The following is a 25,733-nucleotide window of genomic DNA, read 5'->3' as shown; positions in this document are numbered from 1 at the left end:
GACTAACGGCTGCATATCGGTATTCCCAGTCATGTACAATCCATACATTAGGACCAAATGTATTTATTTAAATAGACTGATTTCCTCATATGAACTGTAACTCATTAAAATGTTTGAAATTGCATTTATTTTTGTTCATTATAGTATGGGTTTCTCGCCATATAAAAAAAGATAAACTTAGCTGTTTGATTGCTACCAACTTAACTGAAAAAATTTCTGGTAGCTTAATTTCGCACAGGAAGGAGCTATTGTATTCTTCCCTTTCAGTAACTACATGTTAACATTTAGTAATACAGTCATCGCATCAGAGGTAACAATACCTTAATCTACAGCACAGCATCTTTAACTATAGAGAAGTTAAACAAATACAACCCAAGCTTGATAGTCTATTTTTCCACTCAACTTTAATGTTCTTTATCAAAATAAAGATATTCATTAAAATAAAGTCAACAACTAGGCCTCTGAAATCCAATACAAAATGCTTAAAAAAACAAACCCTGAAAAGCTGCTTACAGAAAAGTAGAGGATATGTTCCACTTTATAAAAGTGATTTTACCTAAATGTAATTTCAAATAGTTTACATATTTTTTGCCTGTGTTTGGAAAACAGAAGTTATTCTGTATAGTCGTCAATCATACAGGTAAGGTATGTGTGTGAAGTTAGCCCCTTACTGCTGTGCACAAATATAGACTTACATGCATAATACAACCTCCTTGCTGCATGAGAAAGGAGGAATATGGCACATACATTCTGACAACAAAGAGCTGGACACGCTCCTGCCTGTTTGTGTAGGCCACACATTCAACAGGTACAGTACATGCATGGCGGTAGGACGAGGGACCATTGATTCTGTAGCCCAATCCAAACATCAAACCTTAGATCAGGAAGTATTGTATAGGTGAAGGCAATATGGCAAGAGCACCACTTGGCGCATCAGAAGGCTCAGGTAAAGCTTTCACCATTGATTTCATCTATCCAATGCATTCAGATTTCCAAAGTGGCTCGGGTGATTTTGGATCGACCCAAGTGCCTAGGGGTGGGTGGGGGGGGTTGATTTGGACCTCAATAAATCTCTTCCTTGAGGAGAGACGCTCAAGGGATACAACCACAAGAGTCCTCTCATTGCCTGAGAGCATGAGGGACATGACCCACCCACATACACACAAATTAGTGCATTATTGCCCCCATGAAACAAACCAAAACAGCAGCAGCATTAACATCATGAATGAGACATGATTGATTTAATACACACTTCACATTATATCAAGTGGTAACAAACGGCAATAAAACTTTTTTTCGTACAAAATTTACCTCAAATGGAATACCATTAGCGTGTAAAACAAATCAAATACAGGGTATTTATGGTACAGTCAGCATATTCTGTCAAAAACCTAATTATGTCATACATACTTTATCTTATAAACCATGCATCTTTTCTCTGCTTTATCACAATCCCCAAAAAATAAGAGCGTGAGGTTCTTCACATATTTTGTTCTCACATGAATAAAATTAAAATTAGCTGGTTAACAACTAGCTGCTTTGAAACTGTATCTTGCATTTTGAACACCTATGAGATAATACAAAAAAGTAAGAAACTAATTGAAAAGTACTAAAAAGACCTGCTTTGAAATGTGGATATAACAACCTTCAGTCAATCCATTAATCCTTATTAAATGCAAATTTACCACCGCACCATTTCAAGACGTGGTTCTCTTTCTTTAAAGTAATAGACTAGTCTGGAAACGTGAGCCTGTCTTGTACTTGTCTCCAGGGCAAAATACCACCGTCCTCTGAAAAGTCTGAGAATGATACAGGATTCCATTCTCTGCTGAGAAACAAGTCCGGATATTTGCAAAGTAATACAATTGGTGAAAAACTCAACCCACGAAAACATTTTCTGGAATCTTTACTGTAGTGAGAAAAAAAGCATTGCCTTGGTCCCCTCATGTCAGTCAGTTTGGTCTGCTTCAAAGAAGTGAGGGGCCATGTACTTCAGCCGAAAGTCACCTGAAACACACACACACACACACAGGAGTGTGTCAGTGTCGCGTGCCCAACAAGTAACCTAAAGAAATGTGATGTCCATAGTCTATGCTAGTCTTTCAGATTCAGAGTCAGTCCTATCAAAACATGTTTTAACATTTGGCCTGGGTATTTAATAGAGCTCATTCAGACAATCCAGCTTCAGACATAAAAAAATGTTGGACAGTGCAAAACACAGTGGACAAAAAAAAACAAACAGGTTAACAAATAAAGCTTTGCCTTCCTATGCTGAAACTAAGGATGAGGAATCTCTGAGAGACTTCACCTCCTCTCTCTGCCACTAGCCTGGCCAATATTACCTTGCTGCCCGGCGTCCATGGAGGGCTGTTTGCAGTCCTGGGCATAATGCCCGCTTAGCCCACAGTTATAGCAAGAGACGTTGGCACTGCTCTTCATCGTGCCCGTGCTCAGTCCCAGTCCCAACGAGGAGAACATGGGAGTGTAGAAGCTGTTGAAGGGAGCAGCTGCCATCTGCTGCAGGTTGTAACCAGCCTGGGTGGCCAGCATGTGGTGGGAGTGGCGTGGAGGTGGCGTGGAGGTGGGGGTGGCCGTGTGAGGTGGAGGGAGGTAGAAAGGTAGCTGGGTGGTGGCGTTGCTCTGGTGTTGGACCAGGCAAAGGTGGCTGGGATATCCAGTGCTGCACATGGATGGGAGGTGGAAGAGAGGGAGGTGGGCATTGCTGAAGACCTGGCGCCTCAGCTGGGGAGGGAAGGAGAAGTTGGGGCTGGGGGCGGTAGAGTGGCTATTACCACAGCTGCCACGGCAACCACAGGAATTGCAGCTCATCTGCTGTTGCTGTGGAGGGAGGGCCTGCTGCTGGGCCTGGGCCTGCCCTGCTGCCACCCAAGAGCTGCTGCAGGAGGCACCATCTCCCTGGGCCGTGCTGTGGATGAGGGTCAGGGCTGGGCTGGCCACGGTGCCGGGGGTGTGAGTGGGGACGGCTGGGGGCAGAGTGGCCTGAACCTGGCCGATTGCAGCTGGGGTGACAGTGGCCACTGAGGAGGGTGTCACGGAGGTAGGGGTGGGTAGGCTGGTGGGCGCAGCCAGGGCTTGAGTCCTGGTGCTAGGGTCAGGGAGAGAGGCTGCTAGGGGTAGGGTGGCGGTGGAGGCTGGGTCAGTGCTGGTGTATGCTGGCCTCAGGGGGCACACGTGGAAGGTCAGGGGGATGACACTGATGGCGCTCATTGGGGGCTGGTGATGGGGGTTAGTGCTTCTACTCTCTGGGTTGGTAGGGGTCATATAACACTGGGGCTTTAGGTGAATGCTGGATCCTGCATTGGCTAGCTGAGGTGAGCTCAGGGGGGCAGACACGTGCCTCTGCCTCTCAGGGTCTCCCAGGGAAGCTTGGCTTGGGATGGACACCTGAGGAACCATGGAGGTGGTCCCAGTCAGGGCCCCATCTGCTGGTGAACCGTCCCCCGGCTGTGGAGGGACCATGACCGTCCTGTCTGGCATGGTTCGCCCATTCTGGACCGTCATTGATAGAGTGTGTACACTCAGGGGACTGCCAGTGTAGGATGTCTCTTCTCTGTAGGGGACAGGGACTATAGCGTGTACAGTAGCTACAACTTCCCCTCTGCTGTGATCACTCGCCCTCTTCTCCTGGACAGAGTGGTCTGAGTAACTCTCGGCAGTGTCTGGGGGAGAGAAGCTATCATTAAAAAGTCATCTTGAGTTTCAAAAGCACTAAAGACTCCAATGTCATGGTCCGGTTTCTCAGAACCAGTTAAAGCCTTGTCCTTGACTAAAATGGAGAATCTCCAATGAAAGTGCTATTTAGTTCAGGACTAGGATTAAACCCCATGAGTTCCAGACAGAAAAGAGAGGGGGGCAGACAGGGTTTAGAGGGGCCACTCACCTCTCTCGTCCTCCAGGTCCTCATTATCCAGGCTCTCATGTGCCTCGTGCTGGGGACTGGAGGGAGTACTGGAGCTATCGGACCACATGTCTCTATACCTGTTCTGGACCGGCTCTACAGTGGTAAAGGAACACACAACATACATGTTGTTATAATGTTAATTGTTAAGCTGGAAAACAAATAGGGTAGGCTATTGCCACACCCATTGGTTACTTCCTCTTACTGGCACCCTGTCTGGTCATGTGTGTTGACTGTGGTCTGATGAAGCTGCTGGGGATGTAGCCTTTAGCCCCATTACTTCTCCTTCCACCAGGTCTTCTTCTGCTCTTTTTTTCTGGGGTGAAAGCCCATTTCTCATCTGTGTTCTGAAGAGTGAGGAGGTCATTTAACACCCTAAACAGATTCAAATGAGTATTATCGAAACAAAAAAAATAACAAATGCCAGTCAGCAGTATACAGCACATAGACAGTCCTCCACTGCCAACCTACCAGCGTCTCTAATGGCCAGGCCAGAGAGAGAAAGGAGAGGCCAGTGCGACTGACCTGATGTGGGTCTGGCCTACAGGTCATGATGCCTGGTTTCCTCCTCCTCATCACTCCATTGTGCTCTGCGTGAACAGCAGGCCTCTGGCTCTCACTCTGGCTGCTCTTTGTCATCAGTGTGCTGTAAAGTGAAAGCAGGGATCCTCTTAGTATAACCCATCAGTGCATCAGACACAAGGTCACAAGTCTTGGACTGAACAGATAGAGCTCTTACCCCTGGCCTAGGCTCTTGCTGCTGCACGCCGCCTGATGCCTTAGGTTCTCACCACCTATGTCTGGGTGAGGGAGAGGAGAATGACGAGAGAGAAGTACTAGTGAACTTCAACTACAAGCAATGAATATCTGTCTCTACGAAATAGCCATTTACAAATACGGTGTCATTTCAACCCCACAAAGAATGACAGACATGCTAAATAAATCATTACTCTGCCTAAAGACAATATAACTAATACAAAACAGCACACACACCATGGTCCTGACTGGATGGCTCAGTGCAGTCTTCTTTAAAGTGCTCAGGTGCCTTACAGGTCTTTCCAGGAGGTACTGTGTTATCTGGGTAGGAGAGACCGGATGGTGAGATATTAGGGAATGTGCGACGAGACCTCCTGCCGACACATCACAGCTTTTCCACGTCTCTAACAAAAGAAATACACTCTTGGTTTATGAATTTCTGTGGTCAATTTGATGCAGCTGTGTGAAACCAACCAGCAATGGATGCTTGAGGAAACTTTCTCAAAAATAATTTCACTTAGTCAATTTATAATGGCTGGGGTTTCATGTGGTAAAACAGCCTCCTGGCCCTGCAGCTATGCTGAGAAGTGTTCACTGTGAAGCTGGGTTTATTCTCTAAGCTTGCCACCAAGCAGTGCGTGTCGTATTTCTGGAGTATTTACATGTCCCCTGGTAGCACTACTGAAACATGGCTCAGGGCGATGTCAAAGGAAGTGAAACATATGGAGTTAGGATGACTGAGAAGATGTTCATTGGTACGATTAGTCATTAGGAACCGACCAGATCAATCCACATACAAATTATTTGAGAAGAGAGGGGTAATTGTGCTCCGAGGTCCAAGGTATCCCTAACCAATCATGTGGATGGTTCATGTAGACATGCATTCCTGTAAAGGTCAGTGGAGCATATGATATCTCACCTCCCTGAAGGCTGAGACCGGGGCACAGACACTTACAGTGGCTGCAGTGGGGGAGGAGGAACCTGCAGACCTCTCGTCTCTGCCTGAAGGCATCTGGGGCTGACAGAAGCATCTCCCTGTCACAGTGTAGAGAGATGGGGGGGGGGGGGGGGGGGGTTAGAGATAACATTATACAGAGGGAAAGAGAAAGAGGGAGAGAGAAGGTGACTTGGAAATTGAAATTTCATGTGTACAATCACCTGTTGTATACTAGTACATCAAACAGCAAGGTATGGTTATGGTACACTTCGAGTGGGAAGTCAAAGTGCTGGTGGGGCTTGAATGGGAGTGGAAGGGCGGAAAAAGTGATCCCATCCATATCTGTAAAGGATGGCCAGCGAATCCCTCTGGTAATGACATCATCACCATTGACCTAGATATCATTGCCTGGGTTCTATGGTTCTGACATATGTGAAGCCCGCGGTTCTTCACCATAACTGACAACACTGGAAATTATGGAAGCGTTGGTGATAATAACTAGAGGGTAGACTACTCTACTTTCTGCACAATATTGAGGCTTGAGAGTAAAGCAACATGTAAAAAAAGGTAACAGGAAAGTGCTTGAGCTTCAGGTATTAATTTCAATAGAAAGCTAGCAGAAAGAGAGACTTTGCAACCATGGAGAGGTAAATACTTGCCTATTTATGGAAAATTCCATCGATAAACTATTTGGTCCTATCACAGTTTACTTACTTACATACTAACGGCATTGCCTACTCCAGAAGATTTGTTTTTAAAAACATATGAGCAAAACATATTTCATTCTGTTTGGAATGCGAAGCCAGACAAAATTAAACTTTCCTATTTATTTTTTTATTTTCCAACTAATTGAAAATTAAATGTGGCTTAAGGTATCGCCCTTTCTTAAACAAGCCATACAAAGCTGGTTACAATTTCAGTTTTATCCTCCAGAAAAGATAGAACAAATATTACAACAAATGTTATGGTTAAACTCAAATATATTGATTAATAAGAAAAACATTATTTCATGGTATTATATTTATTAACGACATTATGAATAGAAATGGAGGATATGTTATGTCACATATGCAGTTATCGAAAATATATGGGAATATTTGCTCAATCCAAACTTACAACTAACTGATTGCAGCACTTCCACAAAAATGGAGGAGGCAAGTGGAAAAGGGAGAAGCTGCGGAACGTGTTTGCCTGCCATATATTAGATACAAATTGGCTGAAAGGAACTGGCATAAATAGAACAATATACCAGTTTCATCTGAGGACAAAACTGTTGACAGCTGCACCATACAGGTTGCAAAATATATGGGAGGAGATTTGATGTTCCAATTCCATGGCACATGGTTTATGAATTGGTACAAAAAAAACTACACTTGATTCAACACTTTTTCAACAAAAGTTTTTCAAATAAATGATTATATACAATTCTTGCCACCAACAGAATGCTATATATATATATATATAATACAACAATCTCAGCTCTGTAGGTTTTGTTGCAAACAGACAAAATCAATAGATCACTTATTCTGGTATTGCCACTATGTAGCTTGTTTCTGGTCACAGGTTCAGGAATGGGTAAAAAAAAAATAAACAAATCACAACATTCACTTAAAATTAACCTTACAAATAGCAGTGTTGGGCGATCTAGAAAGCCATAGACAATCAATAAATAATATAATAATACTCGCAGGAAAGGTTTTCATCTTTAGCTCACAATCTGTGGATAATATACTATTAGAAAGATTAAAAAATGTTGTAAAACATCACAGAACAATTGAAAAATATATGGCATATGGAAACCAAACAAGAGCGGTCTATGCTGATAGGTGGGATGGGCTGAGAGGGTGGTCTATGCTGATAGGTGGGATGGGCTCATGTTCCGGGTTGGAGCGAGCGGTCGCATCTACACTTCGGTCCGCAGGTAGTATAACTTTTCATTACATTTTCATTACATTTCACATTATAGTACAACGGTTTGATTTGTCTAATCTTAGCAATTTCTTCTTAGCTAGCTACATAGCCGTCTTCGTATCAAAGATAATTGCGTAATTATTGTATTTCGTCGTCCTAACGTAGTCTACACTGCTATCTGCCCAGCAGCTAGCTAACGAATACCAGCACTGTAGAAACTATTCACTCAACTGAACGACTCGATTAGTGTAGTGTTAGCTAGCTACATAGTTGTCTTTGCTGTCTTCGTATCCAAGATAATTGTGTAGTTTAGAGTGTGTAGACTTAGAGTGATTATCTTAATTTACCGAGGTTAGCTAGCCAGCTATTTGTCGTCCTTAACGTAGGAGATACTGCTAGCTAGCTAGCCAACAGCTAGCCAACGTCTACCGAATAGAACTTCAACAACCCGGTCAATATTCCGCTTCGCTCCACAGGTAGTATCACATTTTCATTTCACTTCATTACAGTACAACGGTTTGATTTGTTTGATCGTAGCTAGCTAGCTACATAGCCGTCTTTGTATCTAAGACAATTGTGTAGTCTAGAGTGATTTTCTAGGTTAGCTAGCCAGCTATTGTCGTTCTTTTAACGTAACGTAACGTAATCAACACTGCTAGCTAGCCAGCTAGCCCCCGAATAGCAGCACTGTAGAAACTATTACACTCGACGGAACGACTTGATTAGTGTAGTGTCAACAACGCAGCCACTGCCAGCTAGCCTACAAAGTCAACAACGCAGCCACTACCAGCTAGCCTACTCCAGCAGTACTGTATCATTTCAATCATTTTAGTCAATAAGATTCTTGCTACGTAAGCTTAACTTTCTGAACATTCGAGATGTGTAGTCCACTTGTCATTCCAATCTCCTTTGCATTAGCGTAGCCTCTTCTGTAGCCTGTCAACTATGTGTCTATCTATCCCTGTTCTCTCCTCTCTGCACAGACCATACAAACGCTCCACACCGCGTGGCCGCGGCCACCCTAATCTGGTGGTCCCAGCGCACACGAGCCACGTGGAGTTCCAGGTCTCCGGTAGCCTCTGGAACTGCCGATCTGCGGCCAACAAGACAGAGTTCATCTCAGCCTATGCCTCCCTCCAGTCCCTCGACTTCTTGGCACTGACGGAAACATGGATCACCACAGATAACACTGCTACTCCTACTGCTCTCTCTTCGTCCGCCCACGTGTTCTCGCACACCCCGAGAGCTTCTGGTCAGCGGGGTGGTGGCACCGGGATCCTCATCTCTCCCAAGTGGTCATTCTCTCTTTCTCCCCTTACCCATCTGTCTATCGCCTCCTTTGAATTCCATGCGGTCACAGTTACCAGCCCTTTCAAGCTTAACATCCTTATCATTTATCGCCCTCCAGGTTCCCTCGGAGAGTTCATCAATGAGCTTGATGCCTTGATAAGCTCCTTTCCTGAGGACGGCTCACCTCTCACAGTCCTGGGCGACTTTAACCTCCCCACGTCTACCTTTGACTCATTCCTCTCTGCCTCCTTCTTTCCACTCCTCTCCTCTTTTGACCTCACCCTCTCACCTTCCCCCCCTACTCACAAGGCAGGCAATACGCTCGACCTCATCTTTACTAGATGCTGTTCTTCCACTAACCTCATTGCAACTCCCCTCCAAGTTTCCGACCACTACCTTGTATCCTTTTCCTTCTCGCTCTCATCCAACACTTCCCACACTGCCCCTACTCGGATGGTATCGCGCCGTCCCAACCTTCGCTCTCTCTCCCACGCTACTCTCTCCTCTTCCATCCTATCATCTCTTCCCTCTGCTCAAACCTTCTCCAACCTATCTCCTGATTCTGCCTCCTCAACCCTCCTCTCTTCCATTTCTGCATCCTTTGACTCTCTATGTCCCCTATCCTCCAGGCCGGCTCGGTCCTCCCCTCCCGCTCCGTGGCTCGACGACTCATTGCGAGCTCACAGAACAGGGCTCCGGGCAGCCGAGCGGAAATGGAGGAAAACTCGCCTCCCTGCGGACCTGGCATCCTTTCACTCCCTCCTCTCTACATTTTCCTCCTCTGTCTCTGCTGCTAAAGCCACTTTCTACCACTCTAAATTCCAAGCATCTGCCTCTAACCCTAGGAAGTTCTTTGCCACCTTCTCCTCCCTCCTGAATCCTCCTCCCCCTCCCCCCTCCTCCCTCTCTGCAGATGACTTCGTCAACCATTTTGAAAAGAAGGTCGACGACATCCGATCCTCGTTTGCTAAGTCAAACGACACCGCTGGTTCTGCTCACACTGCCCTACCCTGTGCTCTGACCTCTTTCTCCCCTCTCTCTCCAGATGAAATCTCGCTTCTTGTGACGGCCGGCCGCCCAACAACCTGCCCGCTTGACCCTATCCCCTCCTCTCTTCTCCAGACCATTTCCGGAGACCTTCTCCCTTACCTCGCTCATCAACTCATCCCTGACCGCTGGCTACGTCCCTTCCGTCTTCAAGAGAGCGAGAGTTGCACCCCTTCTGAAAAAACCTACACTCGATCCCTCCGATGTCAACAACTACAGACCAGTATCCCTTCTTTCTTTTCTCTCCAAAACTCTTGAACGTGCCGTCCTTGGCCAGCTCTCCCGCTATCTCTCTCAGAATGACCTTCTTGATCCAAATCAGTCAGGTTTCAAGACTAGTCATTCAACTGAGACTGCTCTTCTCTGTATCACGGAGGCGCTCCGCACTGCTAAAGCTAACTCTCTCTCCTCTGCTCTCATCCTTCTAAACCTATCGGCTGCCTTCGATACTGTGAACCATCAGATCCTCCTCTCCACCCTCTCCGAGTTGGGCATCTCCGGCGCGGCCCACGCTTGGATTGCGTCCTACCTGACAGGTCGCTCCTACCAGGTGGCGTGGCGAGAATCTGTCTCCTCGCCACGCGCTCTCACCACTGGTGTCCCCCAGGGCTCTGTTCTAGGCCCTCTCCTATTCTCGCTATACACCAAGTCACTTGGCTCTGTCATAACCTCACATGGTCTCTCCTATCATTGCTATGCAGACGACACACAATTAATCTTCTCCTTTCCCCCTTCTGATGAACAGGTGGCGAATCGCATCTCTGCATGTCTGGCAGACATATCAGTGTGGATGACGGATCACCACCTCAAGCTGAACCTCGGCAAGACGGAACTGCTCTTCCTCCCGGGGAAGGACTGCCCGTTCCATGATCTCGCCATCACGGTTGACAACTCCATTGTGTCCTCCTCCCAGAGCGCTAAGAACCTTGGCGTGATCCTGGACAACACCCTGTCGTTCTCAACTAACATCAAGGCGGTGGCCCGTTCCTGTAGGTTCATGCTCTACAACATCCGCAGAGTACGACCCTGCCTCACACAGGAAGCGGCGCAGGTCCTAATCCAGGCACTTGTCATCTCCCGTCTGGATTACTGCAACTCGCTGTTGGCTGGGCTCCCTGCCTGTGCCATTAAACCCCTACAACTCATCCAGAACGCCGCAGCCCGTCTGGTGTTCAACCTTCCCAAGTTCTCCCACGTCACCCCGCTCTCTCCACTGGCTTCCAGTTGAAGCTCGCATCCGCTACAAGACCATGGTGCTTGCCTACGGAGCTGTGAGGGGAACGGCACCGCAGTACCTCCAGGCTCTGATCAGGCCCTACACCCAAACAAGGGCACTGTGTTCATCCACCTCTGGCCTGCTCGCCTCCCTACCACTGAGGAAGTACAGTTCCCGCTCAGCCCAGTCAAAACTGTTCGCTGCTCTGGCCCCCCAATGGTGGAACAAACTCCCTCACGACGCCAGGACAGCGGAGTCAATCACCACCTTCCGGAGACACCTGAAACCCCACCTCTTTAAGGAATACCTAGGATAGGATAAAGTAATCCCTCTCACCCCCCCCTTAAATGATTTAGATGCACTATTGTAAAGTGGCTGTTCCACTGGATGTTATAAGGTGAATTCACCAATTTGTAAGTCGCTCTGGATAAGAGCGTCTGCCAAATGACTTAAATGTAAATGCAAAAATGGGCTGAGAGGGTGGTCTATGGTGATAGGTGGGATGGGCTGAGAGGGTGGTCTATGGTGATAGGTGGGATGGGCTGAGAGGGTGGTCTATGGTGATAGGTGGGATGGGCTGAGAGGGTGGTCTATGCTGATAGGTGGGATGGGCTGAGAGGGTGGTCTATGCTGATAGGTGGGATGGGCTGAGAGGGTGGTCTATGCTGATAGGTGGGACGAGATGAGCGTGTCTGAGGGTTGGAATTAAAGAGTTTGTTTGGTAATGTATTGTTGTTATATATAAAAGTACCATGTATGTATATGTAGCAAAAAAAGCTGTAAAAAAAAACTAGGATATTTGTCCTCCGAAGAGGTGGTGGAGTATATATATATATATATATATATATATATTTTTTTTTACTCCACCACCTCTTCGGAGGACAAATTTCCTAGTTTTTTTTTTTACAACATATACATACATGGTACTTATTTCTGGAGAGAGTAATATATATATATATATATATATATATATTACTCTCTCCAGAAATAAGTCTCTCACTGTTGCCGCCTGCTACCGACCCCCCTCAGCTCCCAGCTGTGCCCTGGACACCATTTGTGAATTGATCGCCCCCCATCTAGCTTCAGAGTTTGTTCTGTTAGGTGACCTAAACTGGGATATGCTTAACACCCCAGCAGTCCTACAATCTAAGCTAGATGCCCTCAATCTCACACAAATAATCAAGGAACCCACCAGGTACAACCCTAACTCTGTAAACAAGGGCACCCTCATAGACATCATCCTGACCAACTGGCCCTCCAAATACACCTCCACTGTCTTCAACCAGGATCTCAGCGATCACTGCCTCATTGCCTGCATCCGCTACGGAGCCGCAGTCAAACGACCACCCCTCATCACTGTCAAACGCTCCCTAAAACACTTCTGTGAGCAGGCCTTTCTAATCGACCTGGCCCGGGTATCCTGGAAGGACATTGACCTCATCCCGTCAGTTGAGGATGCCTGGTCATTCTTTAAAAGTAACTTCCTCACCATTTTAGATAAGCATGCTCCGTTCAAAAAATGCAGAACTAAGAACAGATACAGCCCTTGGTTAACTACAGACCTGACTGCCCTCGACCAGCACAAAAACATCCTGTGGCGGGCTGCAATAGCATTGAATAGTCCCCGCGATATGCAACTGTTCAGGGAATTCAGGAACCAATACACGCAGTCAGTCAGGAAAGCTAAGGCCAAATTCTTCAGGCAGAAGTTTGCATCCTGTAGCTCCAACTCCAAAAAGTTCTGGGACACTGAAGTCCATGGAGAACAAGAGCACCTCCTCCCAGCTGCCCACTGCACTGAGGCTAGGTAACACGGTCAACAGCTGGCCATGCCTTCCGCCTGGCTACTCCAACCTCGGCCAACAGCCCCCCCCCCCGCAGCTCCTCGCCCAAGCCTCTCCAGGTTCTCCTTTACCCAAATCCAGATAGCAGATGTTCTGAAAGAGCTGCAAAACCTGGACCCGTACAAATCAGCTGGGCTTGACAATCTGGACCCTCTATTTCTGAAACTATCCGTCGCCATTGTCGCAACCCCTATTACCAGCCTGTTCAACCTCTCATATCATCTGAGATCCCCAAGGATTGGAAAGCTGCCGCAGTCATCACCCTCTTCAAAAGGGGGAGACACCCTGGACCCAAACTGTTACAGACCTATATCCATCCTGCCCTGCCTATCTAAGGTCTTCGAAAGCCAAGTCAACAAACAGGTCACTGACCATCTCGAATCCCACCGTACCTTCTCCGCTGTACAATCTGGTTTCCGAGCCGGTCACGGGTGCACCTCAGCCACACTCAAGGTACTAAACGATATCATAACCGTCATCGATAAAAGACAGTACTGTGCAGCCGTCTTCATCGACCTTGCCAAGGCTTTCGACTCTGTCAATCACCATATTCTTATTGGCAGACTCAGTAGCCTCGGTTTTTCGGATGACTGCCTTGCCTGGTTCACCAATTACTTTGCAGACAGAGTTCAGTGTGTCAAATCGGAGGGCATGCTGTCCGGTCCTCTGGCAGTCTCTATGGGGGTGCCACAGGGTTCAATTCTCGGGCCGACTCTTTTCTCTGTATATATCAATGATGTTGCTCTTGCTCTGGGCGATTCCCTGATCCACCTCTACGCAGACGACACCATTCTATATACTTCCGGCCCGTCCTTGGACACTGTGCTATCTAACCTCCAATTGAGCTTCAATGCCATACAACACTCCTTCCGTGGTCTCCAACTGCTCTTAAAAACGCTAGTAAAACCAAATGCGTGCTTGTCAACCGATCGCTGCCTGCACCCGCATGCCCGACTAGCATCACCACCCTGGATGGTTCCGACCTTGAATATGTGGACATCTATAAGTACCTAGGTGTCTGGCTAGACTGTAAACTCTCCTTCCAGACTCATATCAAACATCTCCAATCGAAAATCAAATCAAGAGTCAGATTTCTATTCCGCAACAAAGCCTCCTTCACTCACGCCGCCAAACTTACCCTAGTAAAACTGACTATCATACCGATCCTCGACTTCGGCGATGCCATCTACAAAATTGCTTCCAACACTCTACTCAGCAAACTGGATGCAGTTTATCACAGTGCCATCCGTTTTGTCACTAAAGCACCTTATACCACCCACCACTGCGACTTGTACGCTCTAGTCGGCTGGCCCTCGCTACATATTCGTCGCTAGACACACTGGCTCCAGGTCATCTACAAGTCCATGCTAGGTAAAGCTCCGCCTTATCTCAGTTCACTGGTCACGATGGCAACACCCATCCGTAGCACGCGCTCCAGCAGGTGTATCTCACTGATCATCCCTAAAGCCAACACCTCATTTGGCCGCCTTTCGTTCCAATACTCTGCTGCCTGTGACTGGAACGAATTGCAAAAATCCCTGAAGTTGGAGACTTATCATCTCCCTCACCAACTTCAAACATCTGCTATCTGAGCAACTAACCGATCGCTGCAGCTGTACATAGTCTATTGGTAAATAGCCCACCCATTTCACCTGTTTTTATTTATTTACTTTTCTGCTCTTTTGCACACCAATATCTCTACCTGTACATGACCATCTGATCATTTATCACCCCAGTGTTAATCTGCAAAATTGTAATTATTCGCCTACCTCCTCATGCCTTTTGCACACAATGTATATAGACTCCCCTTTTTTTCTACTGTGTTATTGACTTGTTAATTGTTTACTCCATGTGTAATAACTGTGTTGTCCGTTCACACTGCTATGCTTTATCTTGGCCAGGTCACAGTTGCAAATGAGAACTTGTTCTCAACTAGCCTACCTGGTTAAATAAAGGTGAAATAAAATAAACACACACTGCTCAAAAAATAAAGGGAACACTTAAACAACAATGTAACTCCAAGTCAATCACACTTCTGTGAAATCAAACTGTCCACTTAGGAAGCAACACTGATTGACAATACATTTCACATGCTGTTGTGCAAATGGAATAGACAACAGGTGGAAATTATAGGCAATTAGCAAGACACCCCCAATAAAGGAGTGGTTCTGCAGGTGGTGACCACAGACCACTTCTCAGTTCCTATGCTTCCTGGCTGATGTTTTGGTCACTTTTGAATGCGGACGGTGCTTTCACTCTAGTGGTAGCATGAGACGGAGTCTACAACCCACACAAGTGGCTCAGGTCGTGCAGCTCATCCAGGATTGCACATCAATGCGAGCTGTGGCAAGAAGGCTTGCTGTGTCTGTCAGTGTAGTGTCCAGAGCATGGAGGCGCTACCAGGAGACAGGCCAGTACATCAGGAGACGTGGAGGAGGCCAAAGGAGGGTAACAACCCAGCAGCAGGACCGCTACCTCCGCCTTTGTGCAAGGAGGAGCAGGAGGAGCACTGCCAGAGCCCTGGAAAATGACCTCCAGCAGGCCCCAAATGTGTCTGCTCAAACGGTCAGAAACAGACTCCATGAGGGTGGTATGAGGGCCCGACGTCCACAGGTGAGGGTTGTGCTTACAGCCCAACACCGTGCAGGACGTTTGGCATTTGCCAGAGAATACCAAGATTGGCAAATTCACCACTGGCGCCCTCTGCTCTTCACAGATGAAAGCAGGTTCACACTGAGCACGTGACAGAGTCTGGAGACGCTGTGGAGAACGTTCTGCTGCCTGCAACATCCTCCAGCATGACCGGTTTGGCGGTGGGTCAGTCATGGTGTGGGGTGGCATTTCTTTGGGGGGCCGCACAGCCTTCCATGTGCTCGCCAGAGGTAGCCTGACTGCCATTAGGTACCGAGATGAGATCCTCAGACCCCTTGTGAGACCATATGCTGGTGCGGTTGGCCCTGGGTTCCTCCTAATGCAAGACAATGCTAGACCTCATGTGCCTGGAGTATGTCAGCAGTTCCTGCAAGAGGAAGGCATTGATGCTATGGACTGGCCCGCCTGTTCTCCAGACCTGAATCCAATTGAGCACGTCTCGCTCCATCCACCAACGCCACGTTGCACCACAGACTGTCCAGGAGTTGGCGGATGCTTTAGTCCAGGTCTGGGAGGAGATCCCTCAGGAGACCATCCGCCACCTCATCAGGAGCATGCCCAGGCATTGTAGGGAGGTCATACAGGCACGTGGAGGCCACACACACTACTGAGACTATTTTTGACTTGTTTTAAGGACATTACATCAAAGTTGGATCAGCCTGTAGTGTGGTTTTCCACTTTAATTTTGAGTGCGACTACAAATCCAGACCTCTATGTGTTGATACATTTGATTTCCATTGATAATTTGTGTGATTTTGTTGTCAGCACATTCAACTATGTAAAGAAAAAGTATTTAATAAGAATATTTCATTCAGATCTAGGATGTGTTATTTTAGTGTTCCCTTTATTTTTTTGAGCAGTGTATATTTTTGTATTGACATTATTAGAACCCTGTTGAGATTTCCAATTACGCTTTGTGCTGCTCTGAGCTGAATGATCAAACAAAGAGGGGAACTCACTGTAGTGTCCTCTCCAGGTCCCTGGGCTCATACTGGTATCCCTGGGCCAGTAACCTCACCAGGCCCTTCTCAAAGGGCTCAGTGGACCTCTGTATGGGGTTCAGGGAATCATGAGCGGTTATCATATACATTCATACAGTGGCAAGAAAAAGCATGTGAACACTTTGGAATTACCTGGATTTTTGCATAAATGTGTCATCAAATTTGATCTGATCTTCATCTAAGTCACAACAATAGACATACATAGTGTGCTTACACTAATAACACAAATTATTGTATTTTTGTCTATATTGAATACAAGGCATCAGGTAGCCTAGTGGTTAGAGTTGGGCCAGTAACCAAAAGGTTGCTAGATCGAATCCCCGAGCTGACAAGGTAGAAATCTGTCGTTCAGCCCCTGAACAAGGCAGTTAACCCACTGCTCCTAAGCAGTCACTGTAAAAAATAATTTGTTCTTAACTGACTTGCCTAGTTAAATACATGTTTTATTTTTTTATTAAACATTCAGTGTAGGTTGGAAAAAGTATGTGAACCCCTAGGCTAATGACTTCTCCAAAAGCTAATTGGAGTCAGGAGTCAGTTAACCTGGAGTCCAATCAATGAGACAAGATTGGAGATGTTGGTTCGAGCTGCCGTGCCCTATAAAAAAACTCAACATTTGAGTTTCCTATTCACAAGAAGCATTGCCTGATGTGAACCATGCCTCAAACAAAAGACATCACAGAAGAATTAAGAATTGTTGATTTGCATAAAGCTGGAAAGGGTTACAAAAGTATCTCTAAAAGCCTTGATGTTCATCAGTCCACGGTAAGACAAATTGTCTATAAAATTGAGAAAGTTCAGCACTGTTGCTACTCTCCCTAGGAGTGGCTGTCCTGCAAAGATGGCTGCAAGAGCACAGAATGCTCAATGAGGTTCAGAAGAATCCTAGCGTGTCAGCTAAAGACTTACAGAAATCTCTGTAACATGCTAACATCTCTGTTGATGAGTTTACGATACGTAAAACACTAAACAAGAATGGTGTTCATTAGAGGACACCATGGAAGAAGGAACACACACCACTATGTGTGGAGAAAAAAAAAGCACAGCACACCAACATCAAAACCTCATCCCAACTGTAAAGTATGGTGGAGGGAGCATCATGGTTTGGGGATGCTTTGCTGCCTCAAGGCCAGGACAGCTTTCTATAGTCAACAGAAAAATGAATTCCCAAGTTTATCAAGACATTTTGCAGGAGAATGTTAGGCTATCTGTCTGAAAATTGAAGCTCAACAGAAGTTGGGTGATGCAACAGGACAACAACCAGAAACACAGAAGTTAATCAACAACAGAATGGAAGAATGGCTTCAACAGAAGAAAATACACCTTCTGGAGTGGCCCAGTCAGAGTCCTGACTTCAACCCGATTGAGATGCTGTGGCATGACCTCAAGAGAGTGGTTCACACCAGACATACCAAGAATATTGTGGAACTGAAACAGTTTTGTAAAGAGGAATGGTTCAAAATTCCTCCTGACCGTTGTGCAGGTCTGATCCATAACTACAGAAAACGTTTGGTTGAGCTTATTGCTACCAAAAGGCGGGTCAACCAGTTATTAAATCCAAGGGTTCACATACTTTTTCCACCCTGCACTGTGTGTTTACAATAAAGACATGAAAACATATGATTATTTGTGTGTTATTAGTTTAAACAGACTGTTCGTCTATTGTTGTGACCAGATCAAATTTTAGACCATTTTATGCAGAAATGCAGGTATTTCCAAAGGGTTCACATACTTTTTTTTGCCACTGTATATTCATGATGTTTACATACAACATTTAGGGGTATACATAAAGCTAGACGAAGAAATACATTTGAATACAGATAGTCACAGTATTAGCATTAGTCCTATTAGCATGCACACAGAGCATTCAGTGACTAGAAAACACATGACAACATTTGGAAAGTAAAAACAGCATCTGGGTTGACCTTTATAAGACAACATTTAGAGACCTCTCTGTACAAATGGAGGAGTGTGTGATTTCATTTCTCCTGACATTAAATCCAGTATATTCTAGGCCTATAATCTATTGATGGGGATGTGTTTTTTCTCTGTACCTTGGACAGGAAGTCGCCCAGCTCATGGTGAGTCTTGGTCACTGTGGTCCATGTTGAGTCAGACCACTGGACCTAGAAGAGGGGAAGAGAAGGAGACAACATCACATCATAAGTATGCTTTACTAAACACGCATCCGATACATTGCTTTTGACAGCATGATGCAATAGAGTACCACTGTATGAGTCATAATACCCATAAAACCTAGCGGTCAAATATGGAAATGGCTCCAAATCATACATTTTTTCCCATAGTGGATTTTAGAACCACTTAAAGTAAAGTCTGTGTTTCATGTAGGCTTACCCTGGCGTGACTTTTTCATAAGCGTGTAAATCTCTCTCAGACAAGGTCACTTTTATCAATGTACTCGGCTCTATTTACTCTCAGATTTGGAAATACTAATTAGCATCAAAGTAGACTATGCAAAACTACAAATCCCTACAAGCTCCTGCATGTAATCTCTAGCTGACACCTTTGCTAAGAGGTATTGTGTCAATTTAGAAACAGCTCTTTCACACTGGCAGTCTCTACTCTACCCTGTCCATCACAGAGTAACAATATTTTTGGTTATGGAAAAGATATTTCCTAGCAGTTTAGATGGTACAATGATTCTCTACACTATACTTGCTTGTTTGATCACATAAACGGAAATCAGGCAAACTATTAGAATTTTAGGAACCAGGAAATGGCTGAGGGACTTCTGCATAGTGCATCTTCAAAACTTTTTTTCGTTTTTGCCCCATGGCAAAATGTGTATAATTGCAAGAAATTCGCTTTAAAAAAAAAGAGCTAAATGTCTCTGCAGCCAACAAGGGCCTCAAATGTTTTGGTGCTCCCGGACTCCCCTAGCTAAATTCTAGGGGAAACAGTTCAACTGGCTGAGTGGAGTCCCCAAACAGCACCCTATTCCATCTTCATCATGATCCCTGATCTGACAAAGGTGAATGCAAAAGCACTCACAACTTGAAATGGGATATGAAAAATCTGTTGCTTTTTGTCAAATTCACCAAGCCAGAACAGTAAAGTTTAATTTGTCGGATGCCCCACCTCACTTTTCTCTACACACCGAAAAAATAAATAAAAATATATATATTAATAATAAATATATATATTATTTTTGGGCCAATATATGCAGCTCTTTGTTTATAATGCACTGTCTGCTCTCCCTTGAGGCTTTCCCAAGTTGATGCCCAAGAGACCGAACAGCCTCAGAACACACGCTCAGATCATGTTCAAACCTGGGATTGGACAGTGAAACACACACTCGCACCTGCAGGCGACATGCAGATGTTTCATTTCTCTCTCATGCAGTCATGGCTGAAGTCAGCGCAAATTCCTACTATTTGTGTGTGCAGGTTAAACGTGGGACGTCCCTCATTATAAACAAACAGTCGGTTGAATGAATGGTTATTGTATCATTTTCAGATCTATTAGAAGCGATTAAGAGACGAAACAACAATGTAATTTAACCAATTGACTGGCCAGAGATCAGGACATTCATCAGCAAAGATGTAGTGCAAGCTGATAGTATTTTGGACAACCAACTTGAACTCAAAATGATTGATGATAATCAAAATGTATCAGCTGTATGGTGATTTATGATTCATAACTTACATTTTACCGGTACTACCAGTAGTAGTAGGCCAACCGATAACACCACGACGGAATGCGTTTGAAGTGATGATGTGCCGCCGAAAACAGCTAGCATGTCCGGCAAAGTGCTGTACATCGCCAGTGGCACGCACCGTGAGAGGTAGCCTAGGCATAGTAAACAGACTAAGCCTAGGCTCTCTCTCACAGCATTGTTTTACACAAAACTCTGTAGGCCTCAGCACAGCCCTAGTTGTACAGGCTACTCTCACAACACAACGAAGAGTAGCCTGGACATCTAGGGCAGGCCTAGAGTAGACAGAGTGACGTGCATCCTGTGCTGAAGATCATGTTCTCGTCTCTTTAACATACTAATACACCATGCCCAGCGGAGCAGATGGCACTGCCCAGCAAGCCACCCCTCTCTCTAGTGTGTGTTTCTAGCACTGGCTGGCAACAACATTTTATCACTGTCCCCTTCCACATTTCAGCCAAGAGCGTGCCAGTTGATTTCTAACACAGTGCCTCTTAACTGCATCCTTTTCAAGTAGGCTATAAGACAGTAGGGTTCAATAACATATTGAAGAGATGATGAAGATCAAGATGAGCGAAAGCAGTCAAGATGACCCCTATTATCATCTCAGTGCTGTAAAATCCTGGAGCTAACCTCAAGTCCTTCAACCCTCTAGTCTAAATTGAAGACCGTACGTTTTTACAGGCCGATATGCCGCAGGCTTGTAAAAACAGTCACGGCAGATGTTTTGGAGTGGCAAACGAGCTAGGACATATTTCCACCAGATTGTGTTCTCATGCAACGGAGGACAGCATGCGATTAGGAGGGTGCAATCCTTCCTGCTGTCCTATTTAACCTGGCTCTCTGTCTTGCTCTCATCCTCAGCACAGTCCTGCCTGTCATAATGATGCCTGGCCATACAGTCCTGACTGTTGATTTTTATTTGACCTGTATTTAACTAAGCAAGTCAGTTAAGAACAATTTCTTATTTACAATGACGGCCTATCCCGGGCAAACCCTAATGCGGACGACGCTGGGCCAATTGATTAAGGGACAGGCAAAGTCTTAGATCTCTGCCTGTCCAGATGTTGTAAGAGAACGTTGCAGGATTTACAGAGAAAAAAATACAACAAAACAAAATGTTTTGTCAGTGCCATCATTTGAATGGGAGGAAGCATGAAGTAATCTGGTGGCCCACCATACATGCACCTAATAAAAAATAAAGTATATCTAGATCCTTCAGCAGGTATGCCTCAAAATGTATAAGAATAAAATACACAGGAAAATAACATACCAAGGCACAGAGTCCAAACATGAACCTACAGTACATACCTCAATACCGTATTCACTGTTTACTCGGTTCCAAGATATCGTCTTTAGCACAATCTTGTCAATGTGAACTTCTGCAAGAAGAGAGAAAACCAGGGTTATTTTTTTTAGCATTTAATTGCTGTTCATCCATACCCCTGCACTCCCCTCCCCAGATTGCTTATGACATGTTCATATACTATGGAAATTATCTTTAAAATTACCTGCAAAATATTCTCTCAGCCTCATGGCAAAATATGTAAAATAGCATGAGATTAGGTATAAAACTGACATTTTGGGGTCCTGAGCTTCAGATTGCCAATGGGGCATAAGATATTGCATGAACAAAAAAAAAAATTTTTTGCAGGAAATTTGCTTTAAAAACAAACATTTTGCAAATGTTTCTCTTTGCCCCATGACAAAAATGTGTAGAATTGCAGGAAGTTATCAATTTTCCACAAAACTGCAGTATGCCACTGGGTTCATCTAAATGTAATTTTGATTACTGTTCAAAATACAGATAATTTAAAATATATCCTGTCTATTACATCATATCTGATAGTTTGGGTCTCATTTCACCTCAAATGCACTAGGCTAAAATAAGATACATCTTGCTTTGAACACTCCTCTCAACATGGGAATGAGAGACCTCAGAGGACACAATGACAAACCGGATTGAGACTACCTTCTCTCTGGGATGATGTCCTGTTTGGGAGCTGATTGGGAATACAGCAGGCAGACTGACCCATGTCAGTGCTCCTGGGGCTGAGATCCTCCCTTCGAAGGGCATGCTGCTTCTGCTGCAACCAGGAAAGTGAAGAGATTGATGGTTTAGTATGCATTTGTGCTTTCTCCCCCAATCAAGTTTCAATGTCACATGCACAAGTACAGTCAAATACCTTTCAATCATAGTCCCACCAAACAACTGCCCCCTTACAGCACTGAACAACTGGAACTAATACTAATTTTCTCCTCTCCGCATGCTTTGAGAATAACTCTTTTCAGTTTCATTTCTATTCATAAATCATCTCCATTTGGATTAGAAATACTGCCAATCCACAGGAAAGTGTAGGCTAACTAACTGTCTGAATGAGACAAGTCATTATGCTGAGAGCCAGCCAAGACAAGCCATTATGCTGAGAGCCAGTTTACAATTGGATCATTCATCCCCCTCCTCTCCCCTGTAACTATTCCCCAGGTCGTTGCTGCAAATGAGAATGTGTTCTCAGTCAACTTACCTGGTAAAATAACGGATAAATAAAAAGACGGAATGACAGAATGCCCCTGTAAGAGAGCAGTCAGCCAACCAGACATGAGCAAGAGGATGTGTCTCAATAAAACGCTTGGCTTTTTCACTGGATCACAAAGAGAGAGAGGTTTCGCCAACACAATGCAAAGTTAGATCACAATGCAATCATAAACAAGAATGCTGGGTGTTCCCATTCATATAGGCTACTGTAGCTAGCTGCTGTGGACAAGATGACAGAAGACACAGTAGCCACGGCCAGAATGTCTGCTAAAGCCAGATAAGTTAAGGCTCGGGACAATACTGCCCCCTTTGGATGAATTGCGTGCCCATAGTAAACAAAAAACAAATCTGTCTAAAATTGCTAATATATGCATATAATAATAATAATTATTGATTAGAAAACACTCTAAAGCTTCTAAAACCGTTTGAATGGTGTCTGTAAGTATAGCAGAACTCACAGGGCAGCCAATCTCCCAAACTAGTTTTGGAAACATGACAGTTGGGCCAACTTTGATGTCATCGCCCTCACCCTTCCGAACAAGCTATGGATCTGGGAACAGTTTCTATGTCTTCCGCGAAATGTCCTCTATCAGTAGAGCATTTAATTGTGCAAATCCCGCGAGCTTTGACCCTTTGGCAGGCAAAATAGTGAGTGTCCCAAGAAAATACATGCGCTTTCGGGCGCGAGTTGGGCACAGAGCTCCCTTTGTTCCAACTTGCATGAGAAGAAGTCAGATTGTCCGGTTTAATTGAGAATTGTTTTGTACGTTAATAACATCCTAAAGCTTGATTCTGCACTTAGTTTGACCAGTTTAGTCGACATATAATATGTAATTTTGAAGTTTTGATGCGCAACTGTTCGGGGCCAGAAGTCATTTTGGATGCATTTCAGCTGAAACTGTTAGCATATGCTAATGCAAAGACACACGACTTGAAACCAAACGATGTATTGGGTAAGTATGACTCCTTGGGGAACGTGGGGTGCCCTTGGGGAACGTGTAGCGTGAACATGATAAACTCTCTCTCTATTCTCCTGGTGCACAAGGGGCAATTCCATGGTAACGGAATTACAGAGTCAGATGTTACACTTTAAAATGTATACCAAACCAACACGATTGATTTCAAGGTTTAGCCAACCATACAACTCTATGCACAAGGACTACTTTTGCCCTAAGGCAAATTGAGAAAGTGATCTTCATTCAAAGTCTATGGTGTCTGTCCTTCTGTGACAGCGCAATGAACTCAGTCTGTAGTCATATAGCCATGGCATTCAAGACTGTTCTTGGAAATGAAACAGTGCTTTGCATTACTACTTGGCATGAAAGGTATGAACCTCTTTACTGACCCCACAAGCCTTTTCACAGTACATGTTATTACAGCATATTCCTACATCAATTATTTGACCCCAATTTACCAGAAATAAATTGCTACATTATGCCATCTAAACTAAGATGGCTGAAATTGAGAATATTTGATTCTATATAGACTTTGATTAAAACGTCATCTGTTCATTCCTATGGCTAAGGTGGCCAGTAACATTTTAGAAAAAGGGGTGGTCCTTGTTTAATAATGCATACAGTTCATTCTTGTCAAAGTAACTCTTGAGAAAGTCTTATTGAGGCCCCCAGGGGATGCATCTCAATAGTCACAGTACCTTCACTGGCTTTCTTGTCGTTTCCTCACCTGTAATGATCTAATGACACTGGATAGTAAATGTGGTGGAAGCCAATCAGAGGAGTTTGCTACTTTCACCTGCCCTGTGACCATAAGGAGTGAGGTAGGTAAGAAGCTAATCTAAGGAGAGGTGGTAAAAATGAGGAAGCCACCTTAAATTCCACTCTTGAGCTGCACTTCAGTCAATCAAGGGAATACGCCGTAACCCTGAGACTATAAACTCTAAATACAAGACAGCCCCTCCTCCCGCCGTCCCAAATAGTACGAGTTTGTTTACAATGGCGGCCACTATAAACATGCCACTGTCAAGTGGTGTTTACCTGGAAACTCATGCGTTTGTGGCAATCCATTCTCTCCTCTAAGACCAGTTCCACATTATCCAACTGGTGTCTGACAGTATCCCTCTGGTAAAAAGGAAACGCAGGGTGTAGTGAGGCCATGGTGAAAAGCAGCGCCAAGTGCTCCAGGGAACCCGACTCTGCCTCCAGTGGAGTCCCGCTGGGATGCACAGATCTCCCAGACTCCATTCCACCCTCTCGAGGGCAATGTTGATCAGGTACATTCTGAGTGTTCCCACCACGTGGAGATAAAGGAACGCCATGATAAGTATTTAAGTACAGCGCTGGGTCTATATGGCTCAAAGCACGATACAGTGTGTCCGCACATTCTCTGTTTCCAGATCGCAAAAGTGACAGGTAGACAAGTAGTTTGGAACGCACTACAGGGTCGCTAACGTCCTTAAGGAAGGCCAAGTCAGTTTGACAGTTTGCTGTTATCTCAAAGTCCCGGAAAACGTGGACATCTTTCCGTGCAAGATCCTCAAGACATGATCCCAAAAAGCGAATCTCAAGTGGTTGACACATATGAAGTAGTCCGTACATAAACTCTATCCGCTTCGCTGGGCTGAGGTGCAAGCCGAACCACTCAAACACAGCCTTCTTGTCAATTTGCCACTGGCGATATGACTCCCCCGTTGAATGTTTGAACCTCACACCACAATATGGAACCGAATCAATAGTGTGACTGCTGTAATCGGTATTTTCCTGCTCGTCTTCGACGGTATGGTCTCCTTCCGCCGTTCGAATGGGAATCTTCATTTTCAGCATTATCAACTTTTCGGCAGGACTTGTTAGCAATTATCAATTCATTCAAATGTGTCAGACCTTTACATAATCGTTCAGTACTCATCCGCACACCGCAGCCGAGTGGTTATGTGATATTCGACGGAAATTACTGCGATTATAGCTGGCTCAGTAACTCATTTTCAAGACTAG

At 45.1% G+C, this 25,733-nt stretch overlaps 1 protein-coding gene across 3 annotated transcripts; it reads right to left on the bottom strand.

Annotated features, from left to right (window-relative positions):
* Positions 1-385: 385 nt before the first annotated feature.
* Positions 386-25,733, bottom strand: LOC135513558 (zinc finger CCHC domain-containing protein 2-like). 3 transcript variants are annotated; one of them, XM_064936449.1, is made up of 13 exons: positions 24,780-25,733; positions 22,222-22,336; positions 21,561-21,631; positions 18,628-18,699; positions 16,532-16,620; positions 5,595-5,710; positions 4,913-4,996; positions 4,659-4,719; positions 4,391-4,565; positions 4,125-4,266; positions 3,902-4,015; positions 2,343-3,680; positions 386-2,007 (listed from the first exon to the last, which is right to left on the bottom strand). In XM_064936449.1, the coding sequence occupies exons 1-13, from the start codon at positions 25,563-25,565 to the stop codon at positions 1,949-1,951; spliced, it is 3,222 nt and encodes a 1,073-aa protein (XP_064792521.1). In that variant the 5' UTR covers positions 25,566-25,733; the 3' UTR covers positions 386-1,948. The 3 variants fall into 3 exon arrangements, with proteins under 3 accessions (XP_064792521.1, XP_064792535.1, XP_064792529.1); XM_064936463.1 differs by having other exon boundaries at positions 4,445-4,565; XM_064936457.1 differs by having other exon boundaries at positions 5,631-5,710.

The sequence above is a fragment of the Oncorhynchus masou genome, chromosome 3, assembly GCF_036934945.1.
Source record: "Oncorhynchus masou masou isolate Uvic2021 chromosome 3, UVic_Omas_1.1, whole genome shotgun sequence".
NCBI lineage: Eukaryota > Metazoa > Chordata > Actinopteri > Salmoniformes > Salmonidae > Oncorhynchus > Oncorhynchus masou.
The sequence above is the reverse complement of the archived record's forward strand: the minus strand, read 5'-3'. Positions and strand labels throughout refer to the sequence as shown.